We start from the raw sequence: 21,225 nt of genomic DNA on the forward strand, positions 1-21,225 counted from the left end.
AGAGGCACGGATAGGGTAAATAGCCAAGGCTTGTTCTCCAGTGAAGGGAAGTCCAGAACTAGAGGGCATAGGGTTAAGGTGAGAGGGGAAAGATTTAAAAGTAGCTGAGGGGCAACTTTTTCACACAGGGAGTGGTGGGTGTATGGAATGAGCTGCTAAAGGAAGTGGCAGAGGTGAGTACAAGTACTGCATTTAAAAGACATTTGGACAGGTACATGGAAGGAAAGGTTTCGAGTGACTGAGGCCAAACGCAGGCAAATGGGATTAGTTCAGTTGAGGAAGCCTGGTCAGTATGGATGAGTTGGGCTGAAGAGCCACAGGAGCCTCTATGGTTTTATGAGTCCTTTTTAAGAGAGAGATTACACTTGCTTCTGACTACAGCCAGGTTTTCTCTGAACTTCAATCTCAGGGTTTTCAATCAATGATTTATTCCAAAATGAAAACAACCTTCATTGTTTACTCCACGTGTTGCAAAGCACCCCAATACAAACAGTTTCTATTAATCACTCCAGGGGGCTCCCTGCTCTGGAATATACTGGGTACAATCATGTCCCTGAAGGACTCTCTGACCAATTTTTATCATTCCTGCACAAAAGTAACCCAACAGCTATATGTCTCTCCAACATAAAAACAGAAATTGCTGGAGAAGCTCAGCAAGTCTGGCAGCATCTGTGGAGAGAAAACAGTTAATATTTTGGGTCAAGTGAGCCATCTTCAGAACGACATGCCTCTATTACGAAACACAAACTCTCAAATTGTTTTAATGAACGTATCTTTTCATTCTAGCAGGAACTCAATGCTGGCCATGGAATTAAATGCAAACATTCCAAACAAGATTACAGGAAGTTAACAGGCCAGATACTGAGAGAAACACCTTGGACATTTGACTGTTCACAGCTCTGAAATCCAAACTGCATTTAAAATAAAGTGAATTTGCAGAATTATTCATCATCACCCAGGTTTCTTTTTTAAAAGTTGCATTCAAAATCTTGAAGAGCTTGACAGTGTCAAGCGGAACATTACTCTAAAGACACCAGTTTAAAATGAATCGCAAAAGCATTAGAGGAGGATGTGTGAACTTTAATTTACTGCGACAAATTGGTACAAACTGCTTAATACAGGGTCTAGCACTGGAGGAGAAATGATTGGACTTAGGAAGACATGAGAGTTATTAGTGGGCATGGAGGTAATGTGGGGGAGGGGTAAGGGCAAGGGGACTATTGAAAGTATGTTGGAGGAGTGGGTTCTAGTAAACCATGATGTGGAAGAGCTGGTGTTGGACTGGGATGGACAAAGTCAGAAATCACACAACAACACGTTATGGTCCAACAGGTTTATTTGGTATCACAAACTTTCAGAGTAAAGCCCCTTGTCAGGTGTAGTGAGAGAGAAGCGCACAGACACAGAGTTTATAGGCAGAGAGGTCAAAGGCAGGGCGATCAAAAGATCATACAAATTGTGCGAGTGGAGTGTTGAATAATAAGTCTCTGCGAGTGATTAAGAGTGTCAGACGGTGTGAGTAAAGTGTCAACAGCTGAATAACAAGCAAAGGGGTGTCCTACAATCTGATTAAATGAGGGAGAGAGGTGATTACAAAATATTTAAAATAATGTAGTGCTGGAGACAAACTAAATGACAGCCCACGGATAATCTCATGCTGCTACACTTCTCTAGCTTCCATCCTGGGTTAGGTAGGTATATTCAATGTTCGCATTCATTTCAAGATGGCCAGAATACAACAGCAGAGATGTACTGCTGTGCCTGTATAAGACTCAGGTCAGACATCATTTGGAATATTGTGAACAGTTTTGGACGCCATATCGAAGGAAGGATGTACTGGCGTTGGAGGGGGTTCAGATGCAGTTCGCAAGAATGATCCCGGAGATGAGGGGCTTGTCGTTTGAGGAGTAGTTGCTGTTTCTAGGTCTGTACTTGATTAAAGGATGAGGGGAATCTAATTGAATCTTATAAAATACTGAGTGACCTGGATTAGAGTGGGAGTGGAGAAGATGTTTCCACCAGTAGGACAGGCTAGAACCTGACGGCACAGCCTCAGTGTGAACAGATGATCCTTTAGAATGGAGACAAGGAGATATTTCTTCAGCCAGAGGGCAGTGACTCTGTGGAACTCATTGCCACAGAGGGCTGTGGACACGAAGTCACTGAGTGTATTTAAGACAGACATAGATAAGTACAAAAACAGAAATTGCTGAAAAAGCTCAGCAGGTTGAGCAGCATTGAAGTTAACAGACAATCAATTTTTCAATGTATAATTTCAGTTACATCACACTGTAAATTTTTGCTATACATTCTGTGTTATGATGGAGCCCTCTACAATCACCTGATGAAGGAGCGTCGGTCCAAAAGCTAATGTGCTTCCAACTAAACCTGTTGGACCATAACCTGGTGTTGTGTGATTTTTAACTTTGAAATATGCTAGAGCAAATTCAATAGTCACTTTCAAAAGGAATTAGAGAAACACTAGAACTAACTAGAACACTATTCCAGCGAGCCACCACACTGCAGTACAGACGAACTTCGAAAAACAGAGGAGAACCACCTATATGACGCATTCAAGAAGAACGGATACTCAAAAAATACAGTGCGCAGATTCCTCAAGAACAAACCACAGCAAGCAGACCAAGCACAGCCAGAAACCCTAACCACCTTACCATACATCAAAGAAGTTTCAGAAATGACAGCCAGACTACTAAGACCCCTGGGAATCCTAGTAGCACACAAACCCACCAACACTCTCAAACAAAAACTAACAAACTTAAAAGACTCAGTACATCCCATGGACAAAACCAACGTCATCTATAAAATTCCATGCAAGGACTGCCACAAACACTACATAGGACAAACAGGAAGAAAGTTAGCCACCAGAATACACGAACACCAGCTAGCCACAAAAAGACACTATCTTCTCTCCCTCGTAGCCTTACACACGGATGAAAAAAATCACCATTTCGACTGGGACAACACATCTATCCTGGGACAGGTTAAGCAAATACATGTCAGAGAATTCCTAGAGGCCTGGTACTCCAACCACAACACCATAAACAAACACATAGATCTAGATGCCATCTATCAACCTCTCAGAAAACAAACAGGAAATGACATCACCACAAACCCCAGGAACCCCATCCTGGAAAAAGATATAAATAGAAAGCAGGAGACAACAGCTTTGCTTCACTTGGAGGTCACCACTGATGATGTTACCTAGCCAGGTAATGAAACGTCTGGGTATCAAATCTACTGCTCAGCGAGCAAACCCACACCCCAAACTAGAACTAAATTTGCAGTGTTTTGGAAAAAGGTGAAAGTGGGACTAATTGGAGAGCTTCATCAATAAAAAAAGGTTAGACCCCAGCTGAAATATTGTGTATAGTTACACAGGAACATGGGAACAGAAGTAGGTCTTTCAGCTCTTTGAGCCTGTTCCTGTCTGAGCCCTGTGTTATAAAGAAAATGTGAATGCTTTGGTGAAAGCGACTTCAGAGTCATAGAGTCATAGAGCTGTGCAGCACGGTAACAGACCCTTTGGCTATCTAGGTATCTCAGTATTTGGCCCACATCCTTCCAAACCCTTCCTATTCATATACCCATCCAGGTGCCTTTTAAATGTTGTAATTGTACCAGCCTCCACCACTTCCTCTGGCAGCTCATTCCATACATGCACCAGCCTCTTTGTGAAAAAGTTGCCCCTTAGGTTCCTTTCCCCTCTCACCCTCAACCTATGCCCTCTAGTTCTGGACTCCCCTACCCCAGGGAAAAGGCCTTGCCTATTTATTCTATCCATGCCCCTCATGATTTTATAAGGGCTCTGATGCTCCAGGGAAAACATCCCGAGCCTATTCAGCCTCTCGCTATAGGTTAAACCCTCCAACCCTGGCAGCAGCCTTGTAAATCTTTTCTGAACCTGTTCAAGTTTCACAACATCCTTCCTAGAGACCAGAACTGCATGCAAAACATCAAAAGTGGCCTAATGTGCCGTATAGCCGCAACACGACCTCCCAACTCCTATACTCAATGCACTGACCAATAAAGCTGAAAATGTGTTGCTGGAAAAGCGCAGCAGGTCAGGCAGCATCCAAGGAGCAGGAGAATCAACGTTTCGGGCATAAGCCCTTCTTCAGGAATGAGGAAAGTGTGACCAGCAGGCTAAGATAAAAGGTAGGGAGGAGGGACTTGGGGGACGGGCGTTGGAAATGCAATAGGTGGAAGGAGGTCAAGGTGAGGGTGATAGGCTGGAGCAGGGGTGGGGGCGGAGAGGTTAGGAAGAAGATTGCAGGTTAGGAAGGTGGTGCTGAGTTCGAGGGATTTGACTGAGACAAGGTGGGGGAAGGGGAAATGAGGAAACTGGAGAAATCTGAGTTCATAAAGGCAATAAAGGCAACCCTATCAAATGCCTTCTTCACTATCCTATCTACCTTTGAATCCACTTTCAAATTATTATAAATCTGCACTCTAAGGTCTCTTTGTTCAGCAACACTTCCAATGATCTTACCATTAAATGTATAAGTCCTGCTCTGATTTGCTTTTCCAAAATGTAGCACCTCACATTTATCTAAATTAAACCCTATCTACCACTGCTCAGCCATTGGCCCATCTGATCAAGATCAAGATCCTGTTATTCTCTGAGGTTGTCACTACACCTCCAATTTTGGTGTCATGAGGAAACTTATTAACCATCCCTCCTATGTTCACATCCAAATCATTTACAGAAATGACAAAAAGCAGGGAATGGTTCCAGGAACATGATGTTTATTAACATTGTACAAAAGAAAAAGAAATTAAATAATAGATTACAGTGATCAGGATAGATTGTAAATGATGGGTTTGTTCTCCTCAGAGAGAAGCTAACAGGAGATTTGATTGAGTTTTTTTCAAAATCACAAGCAGATACAGTGATAGGGAGAGACTGTTCCTGCTCAGAAAAGGAGACATCATTATGGGCGGCACGGTGGCACAGTGGTTAGCACTGCTAGCGGGTTCAATACCCGACTCAGGCGACTGACTGTGTGGAGTTTGCACGTTCTCCCCGTGTCTGCGTGGGTTTCCTCCGGGTGCTCTGGTTTCCTCCCACAGTCCAAAGATATGTGGGTCAGGTGAATTGGCCAGGCTAAATTGCCCGTAGTGTTAGGGGCAGGGGTAAACGTAGGGGTATGGGTGGGTTGCGCTTCGGCGGGTTGGTGTGAGCTTGTTGGGCTGAAGGGCCTGTTTCCACACTGTAAGTAATCTAATCTAAACAAGAGCAAGAGTAAAGGTTTATAGTGATGTGTCAATGAAGCAAGGGTGATGCAAGTAGTTAAGATGTTTGCCTGCATATGTGTTCAAGGCAGGTTCAATTGAAGCATTCAAGAGGGACTTTAGAGGTCTGTTTGAATAGAAACAGTGGGCAAGGATATGGGGGAAAAACTAGAGGTTGACGTGAGGTGATGATGTTCATTTAACAAGCCAATTTAGGCACAGTGGGCTGAATGGCCTCCTTTGGTGCTGTAACAATCCTGTTTGGATCAATGGGCTGAAAGGTGGCAGATGAGGTTTAATTTGGATAAATGTGAGGTATTGCATTTTGGCAAAACAAACAGGTGCAGGACTTATACAATTAGAAGTAGGACTTTGGGTAATATTGTAGGACAGAGAGGCCCAGGGCCTCTGCGTACATAGTTCCTTAAAAGTTGCATCACACGTAGACAGGCTGGTTACAAAGTCATTTAGCATGCTTGCCTTCATTACCCAGACCTTTGAGTATAGGTATTGAGATGTTATGTTGAAGTTGTACAGGATATTGCGAAGGCCTCTTGTAAAGTACTGGGTGGAGTTCTGCTCTCTTTCGGAAGGATATTATTAAGCTGGAGAGGGTTAAAAAAATTTACGAGGATGAGCATAAGGGGTTTACAAAATCATGAGGGCCATAGATAAAGCGAACAGCTTTTCCCTAGGGTGGAGAATTTCAGGACTAGGTGGCATATTTTTAGGTGGGAGGAGAAAGATTTAAAAAACGCATGAGGGCAATTTTTTTAACAAAGAGAGTGGTTCATGCGTAGAATGACCTTTAACAGAAAGTGGTGGATGCAGGTACAGTTACAATATTTAAAAGACTTTGAAATAAGTACATGAATAAAAATGTTTGGAGGATATGGATCAAGTGCAGGCAGATGGGACTAGTTTGAGATAATGGTCACTGTGTACTGGTTGGACCAAAGGGTCTGTTTCCTTGCTGTAAGGGTAAATAGACAAGGTATTTTCCATGGTTACCATGGCTGATCCATAGTCATTGAAATGGGAAAGACAGATAACAAAGAATTAAATGGAATCAGGACTGTGGAAGTAGAGTCATAGAGATGTACAGCACAGAAACAGACCCCTTCGGTCCAACTCGTCCATGCTGATTGGTTATGCCCTCCTAATCTACTCCCATTTGCCAGCACTTGGCCCATTCCCTCTAAACCCTTCCTACTCACATACTCATCCAAATGCCTTTCAAATGTTGTAATTGTACCAACCTCCACCACTTCCTCTGGCAGCTCATTCCAGACACGTACCAGCCTCGGTGTAAAAAAGTTGCCCCTTAGGTCCTCTTTATATCTTTCCCCTTTCACCCTAAACCTAACCTCTCTAGTCTGGACTCTCCCACCCCAGTGAAAAGACCTAGTGTATTGACTTTATCCATGCCCCTCATGATTTTGTAAATCTCTATAACGTCACCCCTCAGTCTTCAATGCTCCAGGGAAAACAGTCTAAGCAGCCTCTCCCTAAAGCTTAAATCCTTCAACCCTGGCAACTTCTTTGTAAATGTTTTCTGAACTCTTTCAAGTTTCACAACATCCTTTATTGGATGATGATAGGAGCACGAGAAATTTGGCGTGGGGTTTCAAATCAAGAATAGACATTCTGAGAATGAGAGCTTTTCCCTCAAACATTATGCCCTGAGAGACAGTCATGTCAGTATGATTACTCTAAGGACCAAATTTGTTTTAAGTATTTTCATGGGATGTGGACATCACTGGTGAAGCTGATATTTTCTGTCCATCCCGAACTGCCTTTGAACTGTGTGGCTTGCTCATGCTGTTCCTAAGTCAACCACATTGTTGAGGATCTGGAGTCACACGGACGCCATCTGTTCTGAGGAAGGGTCACTGGACCCAAAACGTAAACTCTGCCTTCTCTCCACAGATGCTGCCAGATCTGCTGAGCTTTTCTAGCAAATTCCACTTCTGTTGCAATCTTGACGAACTCAAGCAAGAAACCAGTTAATTCCCACCTCCACTGAGAAGGAAATATTTTATTACCATATCATTTTATGTAGCTGGGCTCTGTATTAACCATGACGCAGTTAAGAAGGTTTTAATGATGTGAAAATGCTCTTTGCAATATTCTGCTGATTCACCTTATGAGGGCCATTACAATGTGGTCTTGTGAAATGGCAGTCAATAAGCCTGTGACATTATATGGTTAGGTTTATATGCAGTTCTGCTGATTTCCCACAACCACCATTACTCCCTCCCACTATCCCCTCATCCTCCCCAACAATCAACATCAACAATAATTCAGTCTGTCAGCACTTCTCATCGGTTTTCACTCAGGAAAAGGAGAATATTGTAGCAGAGAAGAATATCGTACGAGATATTAGACAAGAAGGGATTGAGGTTAGTTACCAACAGGTGTTATTAATTCTAGAAGGAGTGAAAGTAAGCACGCCCCTGGGCTGGATGGGATTTACCTGAGGATTTTCTGGGAAGCTAGGGAGAAGATAGCAGAGCCTTTGACTTTGATATTTGAATCGTCATTGTCTACAGGTTTAGTTCCAGAGAACTGCACAACAAATGTTGTGCCCTTGTTCAAGAAGGGCAGTAGAGATGACCCAGGTAATTATAGACCAGTGAGCCTTACTTCTGTTGCAGGAAAGGTTTTGGAAAGGATTATATGAGATTAGATTTATAATCATCTAGCAAGCAACAATTTGATTTCAGATAGTCAACATGGTTTTGTCAAGGGCAGTCATGTCTCACAAACCTCACTGAGTTTTTTGAGAAGGTGACCAAGCATGTAGATGAGGGTAGGGCAGTTGACGTGATATACATGGACTTCAGTAAAGCATTTGATAAGGTTTCACATGGTAGGTTGTTGGAGAAAATTCAGAGGCATGGGATTGAGGGTGATTTAGCAGTTTGGATTAGAAACTGGCTTTCTGAAAGAAGGCAGCAAGTAGTGATTGATGGAAAATATTCAGACTGGAGTTTGGTTACTAGTGGTGTGTCACAAGGATCTGTTTTGGGACCACTGCTGTTTGTCATTTTTATAGGTGGAAGGATTAGTAAATTTGCAGATGACACTAAAGTCGGTGAAGTAGTGGATAGTTTGGAAAAATGTTACAGGTTGCAGGGACACCTGGATAAACTGCAGAATTGGGCTGAGAGGTGGCAAATGGAGTTCAATGCAGCTGAATGTGAGGTGATGCACTTTGGGAAGAATAACAGGAAGGCAGAGTATTGGGTCAATGGAAAGATTCATGGCAGTGTGGATGTGCAGAGGGATTTTGGAGTCCATGTACATAGACCCCTGAAAATTGCCACCCAGGTGGATAGTGCTGTTAAGAAGGCGTACGGTGTGTTAGGTTTCATTCGTAGGGGGATTGAGTTCTGGAGACGCAATATCATGCTGCAACTATACAAAACGCTAGTGTGGCCACACTTGAAATATTGTGTACAGTTCTCGTCCCCATATTTAGTGATGAATGTGGTAGCATTGGAAAAGGTGCAGAGGAGATTTACCAGGATGTTGCCTGGTCTGGAGGGAAGGTTTTATGAGGAAAGGCTGAGAGACTTGGGTCTGTTCTCGTTGGAAAGAAGAAGGGTAAGAGGGGATTTGATAGAGACATACAAGATGATCAGAGGATTAGATAGGGTAGATAGTGAGAGTCTTTTTCCTAGGATGATGATGTCACTTGTACGAGGGGGTATAACTACAAATTGAGGGGTGATAGATTTAAGACAGAGGTCAGAGGCAGGTTCTTTACTCAGAGAGTGGTAAGGGCGTGGAATGCCCTACCTGCTAATGTAGTCACCTCAGCCACATTAGGGAGATTTAAACAATCCTTAGATAAGCACATGGATGATTTTGGGATAGTGTAGGGGGACGAGCTGAGAATAGTTCACAGGTCGGCACAACATCGAGGGCCGAAGGGCCTGTTTTGCGCTATATTATTCTATGTTCTATGTTCTATTTCCCAGGCCAATCAAGATGAAGGGCTTATGCCCATAATGTCGACTTTGCTGTTCCTTGGACTCTGCCTGACTTGCTGTGTGTTTCCAGCATTATACCTTTTGACTGTATCAATCAAGATACAAATTAACTCCGACTCTGTCTGAAATTAGATTTATCTTGTCTGGTCATAGGTTTCCAATTGCAAAAATGCCATCCATTATCACCCTTTGCTTCCTGTTTGTGATCCAATCTTGGATCTTGTCTGCCAACTTGCCTTGGATCCCATCTTTTGGACCCCTTTCCTTGTGAGACCCTGTCACAGGCCTAACTGCAGTCCATGGAAACCATGTCAGTGGACTATCCTCATCAATATATTTAGTCACCTTTTCAAATAACTCAATTAAATTAGTCAGACAGGATTGCCCTCAGAATCTACTGACAAGTCTGCTGACAACTCAGAAAATGTTTCTGATTAGAAACATTCTCAATTCTCATAAGGAAAGTACACCTAAATGATTAGGTTAGATTCCCTACAGTGTGAAAAGAGGTCGTTTGGCCCAACAAGTCCACACCGACCCTCCAAAGAGTAACCCACCCAAACCCATTACCCCCTACTAATACACCTAACACCATGGGAATTTAGCATGACCAATTCACCAGACCTGCACATCTTTGGACTGTGGAGGAAACCGGAGCACCCGGAGGAAACCTACCCAGAAAATGTGCAAATGGCACACAGACAATATCCTGAGGCAGGAATCCAACCTGCTGTGAGAAGGCAGTGCCAAACACTGAGTCACCGTGCCGTCCAAATATCAAATGTTCAGCAAAAGGATAAATATCGTCATGTCCATGTGATTAGTGTTAAAGGGAATAGGCTGCTTCCTATTTCAGACTGATCAAGTATAGTTGGATGGTGGTATAAACGAGGTTTGAGAAAGTACAGATGTGAATAAGTCTGGATTATAAGATGAACAATATTGCTAAAGTCTATTGCTATTACTATCTCATAATCGCACTTTTTATTTTTCTAATTTCTCAGGAATATAGGACAAGTTTGCTTCATCTGTCCTCCTAGGCCAATCCCTTCATTCCAATAAATTAAAGACCATAAGCCATAGGAGTAGAAGTAGGCCATTCAGCCCATCGAGTCTGCTCCGCCATTCAATGTGATCATGGCTGACCTGATCATTCTCAATTCCACTTTGCTGCCTTTTCCCCATAATTCCTTGGTTCTTTTGCTCATTTAAAATCTGTTTACCTCAGCCTGGTATATACTCAATAACTCAGCCTCCACAGCTCTCTGTGGTAAAGAACTCCACAGATTCACCACCCTGTGAGAGAACGAATTCGTCCTCATCTCTGTCTTAAATATGTGTCCCCTTATTCTAAGATGATTCCCTCTGGTCCTAGATTCTCCTACAAGGGGAAACAACCTCTCCACATCTACCTCTTCAAGTTCGCTCAGAATCTAATCTCTTCTATATTCCAATGAGTACTGGCCCAGTCTACTCAACCTCTCCTCATAAGACAGTCCCTCCCAAAGCCAGGATCAACTGAGAACATTCAGTGGTCTGCTTCCAATGCCAGCCTGTCTTTCCTTAGGTAAGGGACAGGCACAAAATTATTGACTGTATTAGCTGTGGTCCTGTAAAGTCACAGGAAAACCGTCTTACGTTTACACTCCATTCCCTTTGAAATAAAGCCAACACTCCATTTGCCTTCCTTATTACCTGCTGAACGTGAATGCTAGGATTTTGTGATTTACGGATGAAGACTCCTTAATCTCTCTGTGCTGCTGCTTTCTGCTGTTCTTGGTTGGCACGGTGGCTCAGTGGTAAGCAGCACCACTGCCTCACAGCACTAGAGGTCTGGGTTTGATTCCAGCCTCGAGGACCTGTCTGAGCGGAGTTTGCAATTCTCCTGTGTCTGCGTGGGTTTCCTCTGGGTGCTCTGGTTTCCTTGCACAATCCAAAGATGTGCAGGTCAGGTGAATTGGCCATGCTAAATTGTCCATAGTGTTAGGTGCACTAGTCTTGGGTAAATATCGGGTCGTGGGTGGGTTACTCTTCAGACGGTCATTTGGACTTGTTGAGCCAAAAGGCCAGTTTCCATACTGTAAGGAATCTAATCTTTATCCACTTATATAATATTTGTAACAAGTTCAGTGAATATTCATTGTACTCCTCATTATAACAAGGGATGTAATTTTGAACTGAAAGTCAAAGGGTTTAGAGGGGTTTTGCCACCCAGAAAATGCACTGCCTAGAAGGGGAGTTGATGCAGGAACCTCACAACTTGAAAAAGTGGCCATCATTAGACTCTTAATTCCAGATTTTTATTGAAGCTAAATTCCTGTCTACTGTGGTGGGATTCAAACCCAGGTCACTTGAAGTGATATAACATTCAAGTCTATGAGCCTAACGCTGGTAAGTAGGACTAATGTAGGCGGGAATGCATTTTTAGTCATGTGGACTTGATGGGTTGAAGGGCCTTTTCTGTACTGTATGATTGTATGGTTCTATAATTCTATGATCCCTCAAGAACAAATGTGTCTTCAGTAAAGGAGTCCAAAATCACTCACTGGACTCCAGATGTGGTCTCAATAAGGCCACAGACCTTTTGGAAGAAGCTGTCAAACTTATTCAGATAAATAAAAGACCTGTGGATGCTGTAAATCACAGACAAAAACATAAATTGCTGGAAAAGCTCAGCAGGTTGGGCAGCATCTTTACAGAGAAATCAGAGTTAACGTTTCAGGTCGAGAGACCCTTCCTCAGAACTAAGGACTGGTCTCTCGACCCAAAACATTAACGTGATTTCCCTCTGCAGATGCTGTCAGACATGCTGAGCTTTTCCAGTAATTTCTACTTTTGTCCAACTTATTCCTTTATCCCTAGCTTTCGGAGCGACACTCCTTCATCAGGTGGTTGTGGAGGACACAATTGTAAGACACAGAATTTATAGAAAATGCATTTTGCTATCAATGCGCTCTGAAAGCTAGTGTGCTTCCAATTAAACCTGTTGGACTATAACCTGGTATTGTGTGATTTTTATCTTTGTACACGTTAGTCCAACACCGCATCACCAAATCATCCCTACGAAAGGTATCATGGAATCTTGTAGTTTGTCTCTGTGGGGACTGTAATGTATTGGTTATGTTGATTGGACTGATGAAACCAGAAACCAGTTTAATAAATTGACAAACTTGTTCAAATCTCACTATGGTTTTTCAGTAAGATTGGAGGCTATGGCTGAGTGATATTATTGTGGACTGTCAATACAGAGACCCAGGTAACGTTCTGAGGAGCTGGGTTTGAATCCCACCACAGCAGATGGTGGGATTCAGATTCAATAAAAACCTGGGATTAAGAGTCCAATGATGACCACTTTCAATCTGGTTCACTAATGTCCTTGAGGGAAGGAAAATATTGTCCTTACCAGGTATGAAGTACATGTGACTCCAGACCCACAGCAATGTGGTTGACTCTTAACTGCCCTCTGTACAATTAGAGATGAGTAATAAATGCTGGACTAACCAGAGATGGCAACATGCTGTGAATGAATTTTTTAAAATTTTAAAAACCTGCCGAGAATTATGAGTGAGTAGTCAGCAACATTTGGATAATTCAGTTGGTTTTCACCATCACCTACACCTTCACTTTAAGCCCTTTCTGAAATGCTTGTTACTCTTCCCCTTGTACAGCCCAGGCCCACTGTTTCTGCTGATTCCAGTGTGTCAACCCACCCAGGTTTATCTGAATTGTATTCCAGCCTCTCCCTGTTCCCAGTGAAATGGGATGTAATTGAACTGTTGTTGATCTTGATGTTTACAGTCACACCCAGAGGAGACACAAGTTCCAACAGGTTCAAAACAGAGCCACGGAATTGTTAATCACAATCAATCCACACAATAATCTCTTTACCTGACAAACCCAATGTTCACGCAACTATAGTGCTCACGAAACATCACTTTTTATATAAAACAAAAGGCACACACAGCTTCTCCTTTGGTTCTTTGTGGATGTTGCTGGTAAGGCCAGCAATGATTATTCACCTTGATCCAGGTCTGACAGGTACCTGCTGGTTCTGGCATGTGGCCTCACCCCATACCCAGACCGGCTAGCAGGTTTGGTTCCTTGTTTATGATCCAGTTGGGTTTTATGGGGGAGTGGGCTTATCATGGCTCCTGTAATTTTGTGCTGAAAGTGTGTTGCTGGTTAAGCACAGCAGGTTAGGCAGCATCCAAGGAACAGGAAATTCGACGTTTCGGGCCAGAGTGAAGGGCTCTGATCTCCAGCATCTGCAGACCTCACTTTTTACCTCTGTAATTTTGTCCAAACTTCACGCAGTTGTTACTGTCTCAAATCTTGTGAGCCCAAAACATGAGCTCATGACCATCAACCACCACCCCCTGCCCCCACCCATTCAAGGGAAACATCCTCTCTACATCTAACCTGTCAAGACCCTTCAGGGTCTTATATGTTTCAAACAGGTATGTGTAGTTCAGCAAAGGTTCCTTATGCTGTTCCTGGAATGAAAGCAGAGTGGGTTTATTTTTTGATGCATTGACAGGATGTGCCAAAATTTATTGCCCAACCCGATTTGTTAAGAGTCAACCACATTGCTGTGGGTCTGGAGTCACACATAGTCCAGACCAGATAAGTACGGCAGATTTCCTTCCCTGACAGACATTAGTAAACCAGATGGGTTTTGCACCAGTAAATGAAGGAGAATGACTCTGGATGGGTTACTTTTCGGAGGGTTGGTGTGGACTTGTTGGGCCGAAGGGCCTGTTTCACACTGTAGGGAATCTAATCTAATCTAATCCTTCCATGCTGCCATTTTGTTTGTATTTCACCATCTACCAGACTGGGATGTGAACCCAAATTCCCAAGAACATTAGTCTTGAGTTACTGGCTTGCTCACCCAGTGACAGTACCACAATCTCCCACCTGGAAAGCCAGGTCTAGATTTCCTAGAGGTTAGAAATCAGTGAGATATTCTAGTTGAAACAGACCAAATCCTTTCAGGGGATTCACATTGTGGATTATGTGAAAATGTTTTCCCCTGCTTAGGGAAGGTAGACCATGGAAATTAAAGTTAAGAAACGTCATCACATTGAATAGAAAATGAGAAAAAACACTTTATTGAAAAGATTGTGAATCTTGGAAATACTGTTTCTTTTATTTCATGAATTGGCTTCTTTTTTTTTAAGATTAGATTATTTACAGTGTGGAAACAGGCCCTTCGGCCCAACAAGTCCACACCGACCCGCCGAAGCGCACTCACCCAGACCCATTCCCCTACATTTACCCCTTCACCAACACTACAGGCAATTTAGCATGGCCAATTCACCAAACCTGCATATTTTTGGACTGTGGGAGGAAACTGGAGCACCTGGAGGAAACCCACGCAGACACGGGGAGAATGTGCAAACTGCACACAGTCATTTGCCTGAGGCAGGAATTGAACCCGGGTCTCTGGCGCTGTGAAGCAGCGCTAACCACTGAGCCACCCGCGGTGCCGCCAATTGTCTATGCCAAACAGCTCATGTATTCTCCATTGTGAAGTACATTCAAGACAGAGGTTAGGATCATAGAACTCCTATTGTGTGGAAACAGGGCATTTAGCCCATCCACACCAACTCTCCTAAAAGCATCTCACCTAGACTCACCCCACTAACTCTGCATTTCCTATGGCTAATGCACCTAGCCTGCATGTCTCTGGGCACTATGATCAATTCACCCTAACTCACACATCTTTGGACTGAGGGAGGAAACTGGAACACCCAGAAGAAACTCAAGCAGACATAGGGAGAACGTGCAAACTCCACACAGACAGTCACCCGAGATTGGAATCAAACCCAGGACCCTGGCACTGTGAGGCAGCAGTGCTAACCACTGAGCCACCGTGCTGCCCTTGGTCAATGGTTGGGTATTAAAGAAATTGTAGGATCCAGGGATGGAGTGAGAAGATGCTGTGGAGGCAGATGATTAGAAATAGGAATTGCAATGGGCCCATTCAAAGTCTGGTTTCTCTATCAACAAGACTATAGTCAGTTTTCATCTTCCCAAAGACCAAGTGTTCACACAATGGACCAAATTGATCTTTGACTGTATTACAGGGTGCTGTGACACCAACAATTGAAGGAAGCATTCACTTACCCAGAATTGTCACAATGGTCTTTATCAGCTTCATAGGCATCTTGTTGCGTTTGATGGAGCCAGTGGTGTGAGACATCAAATTCAAGGTTTTCTTTCTGACGTAGATATAAATCCGCAGATATATTATTACAACAAAGCCAAGCGTGAAGAGGTTGAATAGAGCCCAGAATATCAGGAAACTCCTGCTGTAAATGGGGGCCAGTGACGAACAGGTGCTGATGTCACAGATACAATTCCACCCCATGTTGGGGATGGTAGCCATGAAGACCGCAGTTCCCCAGATAACCAGGACCAGGAGAGTGACCCGTCGCTTTGATAGGCTGCTGTGGAGTCTCATCTTGATGACAGAGAGGTAGCGTTCGATGGCGATTACCAGCAGGCTGTACAGTGATGCACAGAAGCTCACGTTCAGGAGCGCCTCACGCAGCAGGTAACGATGCACTGTCAGTGTCCTCGAAACTGGGCCCGTGTTAAACATCAGGAAGACGTACGCCAGGCTGGCAAAAATGTCAGCAGACGCAAGATTGGCGAGCAAGTAGAAGAAAGGGAAATGGAACCGACGGTTGCGTATCACGGCGATTACAATCATGGTGTTACACAGGAAGATAAACAGGCAGCAAACTATACCAAAACCCAAACCCAGGTAATGGCGGACGCTCCATTCCTGTACCGCTGAGCTAGTTGTGAGATTGTAGAAAAAGTTCATTGTTTTGTTATAGTGGCAGGTCACCATCTTCCCTTCCAACTTAATGTCTGTAAAAGGAGAGAATGTAAATAACATAAATATCCAGGCCGCTGGAAAAGCTCTAACAGCAATTTGTCTGACACATTTAGCAGTAGACAACGTCCCTTCAGTAAACCGGAAACCTCGTGCCATTTAAATGCCAACAACAAGGAGAACATGCAACTGAGCTTTAGCACAAAACTGTTACACTAGCTTTGCCACAGTCAGGGCAGGGAAACATTCAGGCTTTTAGGGAGTGAGAGTGTGTGCGAGTGTGGTATTGGGTGGGGGGAGGGGGGAGCGAGTGTGTCAGTGTGTGGGGAGGGGAGTGAGTTAGTGTGTGTAAGGGGGAGGGTGTCTATGCATGTGGGGGGGAGTGTGTCTGTGTGTGGGGGGAGAGGAGTGTGTCTGTGTGGGGGAGGGAGGGGAATGTGTCTGTGTGTGGGGGGAGGGGAGTGTGTCTGTGTGTGGGGTGAGAGAGGGGAGTGTGTCTGTGTGAAGGGGGAAGGGAATGTATCTGTGTGTGGAGGGAGGGGAGTGTGTCTGTGAGTGGGGGGACGGGAATGTGTCTGTGTGTGGAGGGAGGGAGTGGAGTGTGTCTGTGTGTGGAGGGAGGGGAGTGTGTCTGTGAGTGGGGGGACTGGAATGTGTCTGTGTGTGGGGGGAGGGAGTGGAGTGTGTCTGTGTATTGGGGAGGGGAATGTGTCTGTGTGTGGGGTGTGAGGGAGGGGAGTGTGTCTGTGTGTGGGGGGAGGGGAGTGTGTCTGTGTGTGGGGATGGGAGTGAGTTAGTGTGTGTAAGGGGGAGGGTGTCTATGCATGTGGGGGGGAGTGTGTCTGTGTGTGGGGGGAGAGCAGTGTGTCTGTGTGGGGGAGGGAGGGGAATGTGTCTGTGTGTGGGGGGAGAGGAGTGTGTCTGTGGGTGGGGGGCGAGGAGTGTGTCTGTGTGTGGGGAGAGGAGTATGTCTGTGTGGGTGGGAGGGGAGTGTGTCTGTGTGTGGGGGGAGAGAGGGGAGTGTGGCTGTGTGAAGGGGGAGGGGAATGTATCTGTGTGTGGAGGGAGAGGAGTGTGTCTGTGAGTGGGGGGACGGGAATGTGTCTGTGTGTGGGGTGTGAGGGAGGGGAGTGTGTCTGTGTGTGGGGGGAGGGGAGTGTGTCTGTGTGTGGGGATGGGAGTGTGTCTGTGTGTGGGGGGAGGGTGTGTGTCTGTGTGGGGGGGGAAGGGGAGTGTGTCTGTGTGTGTGGGGAGGGGAGTGTGTCTCTGTGTGGGAGGAGGGAGGGGGGGTGTCTGTGTGTGGGGGGAGGGTGTGTGTCTGTGTGGGGAGTGAAGGGAAGTGTGTCTGTGTGGGGGGAGGGGAGTGTATCTGTGTGGGGGGGAGGAATGTATCTGTGTGTGGGGAGGGGAGTGTCTCTGTATGGGGGGAATTGAGGGGAGTGTCTGTGTGTGGGGGGAGGGAGGGGAGTGTGTCTTTGTGTGGGGGGAGGGGAATGTGTCTGTGTGTGGTGGGGGAATGTGTCTATGTGTGGGGGGTTGTATGTGTCTGGATGTGGGGGTGGTGAGTCTGTCTGTGTGTGGTGGGGGATCATGGAGGTGTGGGTTGGGGTAGCATATGGTGTGTCAGGGGCGATGTCTGTGATTGAAATTAGAGGATATCCCTCCTGTGGTTCTTGTTCATCAAACAAAGAGGGAGAACAAGTAACTTACATTAGAGTTTTATCCTCTTCATAGTGCATTTACATACTTACCTCTCCTTGTTGCTGCAGTGAATGTCAGTCTAGGGCAAGGCGTAAAATCAGCCCTTGATATGTTTGAGAATATCCAGGCTTCGAAAAGAAAACGAGAGTGCTATGGTTCTAGTTGTTTCTGTTCTCTTCCTTTATCCATGCCAATCCACCTGAAGGTAAGTAAAATTAATGCAGTACGCACATTCCAGGCAATGACTATCTTCAACAAGAGCAAGTCTGGCCATCTCTCCTTGATGTTCAACAGTGTCACTGGATCCACCACCACCAGCAATGTGTGGAGTCACCCTTGACCAGAAACCCAACTGGAACAGCAAGAAGGAGCCAGTCTTGGGCTGGGTGTTCTGCAATGGGAAACTCGCTCCTGACTCCCCAAAGCCTGTCCACCATCAACAAGACACATGTTGGAGTGTGATGGAATACTCCCCACTTGCCTGGATGGGTGCAGCTCCAACAAGAAGGATATGTGTGTGTTTGGGAAACAGTGCATAAAGTGTGGGTGTGTATTGAGAGATAGAGAGTTTGTGTGACAGAGAGAAGAACAGAGGGATTGTGAGTGTGTGTGTGAATGTGTGTGTGTGTGTTCGCGCGCGAGTGTATGCGTGTGTGTTTGTATGTGAGTGTATGTGTATTTAGGAGACAGTGTGTGACAGAGAGATTGTGGGTGTAAGAGTGCATACATGGTATTTGAAAGACAGAGTGTGTGTATTTGATAGACAGATATAGTTTATGTGTGAGACAAATGGAGAGAGAGAGAATGTGTGTGTTTGGGAGACAGACAGCATGTGTGTAACAGAATGAGAGAGAGTGTGGGGCTGGGCGTGTGAGTGTGTGTGTGTATGTGAGTGTGTGTATGTGTGTGTGAGAGTGTGTGTGTGTGTGAGTGTGTGTATGTGTGTGTGTGAGAGTGTCTGTGTGTGTGTGAGAGATAGTGTGTGTGTGTGTGTCTGTGTGTGTGTGAATGTGTGTGTATGTGTGAGTGTGTGTGTAAGTGTGTGTGTGTGTGAGAGTGTGTATGTGTGTGTGTGAGTGTGTGTATGTGTGTGTGTGTCTGTGTGTGAGTGGCTGTGTGTGCATGAGAGTGTGTGTGTGTGTCTGTGTGTGTGTGAATGTGTGTGTGTGAGTGTGTGTGAGTGTGTGTGTATGTGTGTGTGAGTGTGTGTGTGAATGTGTGTGTGTGTCTGTGTGTGAGTGAGTGTGTGAGTGTGAGTGTGTGTGTATGTGTGTGTATGTGAGTGTGTGTGTGTGTCTGTGTGTGTGTGAGAGTGTCTGTGTGTGTGTGTGAGATTGTGTGTGTGTCTGTGTGTGTGTGAATGTGTGTGTATGTGTGAGTGTGTGTGTAAGTGTGTGTGTGTGTGTGAGAGTGTGTATGTGTGTATGTGTGAGTGTGTGTATGTGTGTGTGTGTCTGTGTGTGTGAGAGTGTCTGTGTGTGTGTGAGTGTGTGTGTATGTGTGTGTGAGTGTGTGTGTGAATGTGTGTGTGTGTCTGTGTGAGTGAGTGTGTGTGAGTGTGAGTGTGTGTGTGTGTATGTGTGTGTGTGTGAGGGTGTATGTGTGTTTGAGCGATAGAGCTTGACACTATTCAGAACAGTACTTCCCATCCACAAGCATCCATTCCCTCACCACCTAAAGCTCCGTTCCCTCACTCCCTGACACTCCATAGTGGCAGTATTTACCAGCTTTGCAGTAATTCACCAAGGTTCCTTAGACAGCACTTTCTAAACTCATGACCTCCACCACCTAGAAGGACAAGAGCAGAAGATGTGGGAAACACCATCGCCTAGGAGCTCCCTGAGTCAAACAATATCTTGATTTGAAAGTCAGTGATCACCATTTGGCTAGGTTTCTTTATTCCAGGTTGCATTGAATTCAAATCTCATCAGTGGATTTCAAATTCGTGTCCTGATTACTTGCCCAGCGTCATTATTGTGACGATGCCAACTCCCCCAGCATCATGGCATTGAGGGTCTATCTGGGAAAGCCCACCAGGCCACAAGCTGATCGGGCAGTGTGGAAGACCCGGGGGAGTGGGTGGGGGCAGATGTTCCAGTGGTGAGAGTTACCAGCCACAAGGCACTTAGCAATGCCCCGGGAATGTTGTGCCAATTGATTGCACCTTCCTCACCATGCCCCCCCATCCCAAACCCAGTATCCCGGCACCATAGAGTACCCAGGTTAGTGACACGGGGAAGGGTTTTAGGTTCAGGGGGCTGATTGCCTTTAATTCCCCGACTCCCTGGTCCTGAGGAGAAAGTGAGGACTGCAGATGCTGGAGATCAGAGCTGAAAATGTGTTGCTGGAAAAGCGCAGCAGGTCAGGCAGCATCCAAGGAGCAGGAGAAATGTCGATTCTCCTGCTCCCTGGATGCTGCCTGACCTGCTGCGCTTTTCCAGCAACACATTTTCATCCCTGGTCCTGAGGTGACACTGAGCCAGTTGGCCAGGCTGTATAGCATCAGCCATCTGCCTCTAGCTCTGGAGCGGTTTCATTCACTTATGGGTCACGGGCATCACTGGCTTTATTACCCAGTCCTACTTGCCCTTGAGAAGGTGGGGGTGAGCTGCCATCTTGAACCGCTGCAGTCCATGTGCTGTGGGTAGCCCAACAATGCCCTCGGGGAGGGGATTCCAGGATTTTGACCCATAAAAAATTAAGGGACGGCAATATATTTCCAAGTCAGGATGGTGACTTGGAGGAGAACTTACAGGGGGTGGTGTTCCCCTGTATCTGCTGCCCTTGTCCTTTTGGATGGATGTGGTCATGGGTTTGGACTGGGTTGTCTCAGGAAATCCTGCAGGATTGAAGATAATTGGCTTCTGGCTGCCCTTTTGAACCCAAGAGGTAAACACAATGACTGCAGATGCTGGAAACCAGATTCTGGATCAGTGGCGCTGGAAGAGCACAGGGCTTTTGCCCGAAACGTCGATTTCGCAGCACTTTGGATGCTGCCTGAGTCACTTTTGAACCCAAGACCTACTCATTTGGATGCTCATGGTCGCACAGTATAATTTTAGAAAGAGAGGGGACCACTTCTCAAGACAAAACCATCAAACTCAGGAATGGTCATTCATATCATGTTCTACTCTGAGATTTGCACCCAACCACAAGAATTTTAACATCATAATTATCTCATGTGAAAGCTGAAAGTGATCACCCGGGATAGTAAATTACACACATTGAATTATTATGCTCCAGAATGCATTCCCTGAAAGGAATTTCAGACACATTCTGTGGTAACATTTAAGAGATTGGATACACTTTCAAAAAGGAAATGTTTTGAGGACCACAGTGATGGGAAAGCTCCTTCAGAGATGGGCTGAATGACCTCATTTTTAGTCACATCATTTTCTGGGGTCACGACTGGTCAGCACATCAATA

At 45.2% G+C, this 21,225-nt stretch overlaps 1 protein-coding gene across 1 annotated transcript in view; it reads right to left on the reverse strand.

Annotated features, from left to right (window-relative positions):
• Positions 1–21,225, reverse strand: part of lpar3 (lysophosphatidic acid receptor 3) — a 77,811-nt gene that overhangs the window by 38,951 nt on the left and 17,635 nt on the right. The window contains exons 3-4 of the mRNA XM_060830650.1: positions 17,850–17,998; positions 15,381–16,133 (exon numbers count right to left, since the gene is read on the reverse strand). Coding sequence (XP_060686633.1) covers positions 15,381–16,113 — 733 coding nt within the window. The 5' untranslated portion in view covers positions 16,114–16,133; positions 17,850–17,998. The remainder of the gene's footprint in view (positions 1–15,380; positions 16,134–17,849; positions 17,999–21,225) is intronic.

This window comes from Hemiscyllium ocellatum, chromosome 9, assembly GCF_020745735.1.
Source record: "Hemiscyllium ocellatum isolate sHemOce1 chromosome 9, sHemOce1.pat.X.cur, whole genome shotgun sequence".
NCBI classification, from domain to species: Eukaryota; Metazoa; Chordata; class Chondrichthyes; order Orectolobiformes; family Hemiscylliidae; genus Hemiscyllium; species Hemiscyllium ocellatum.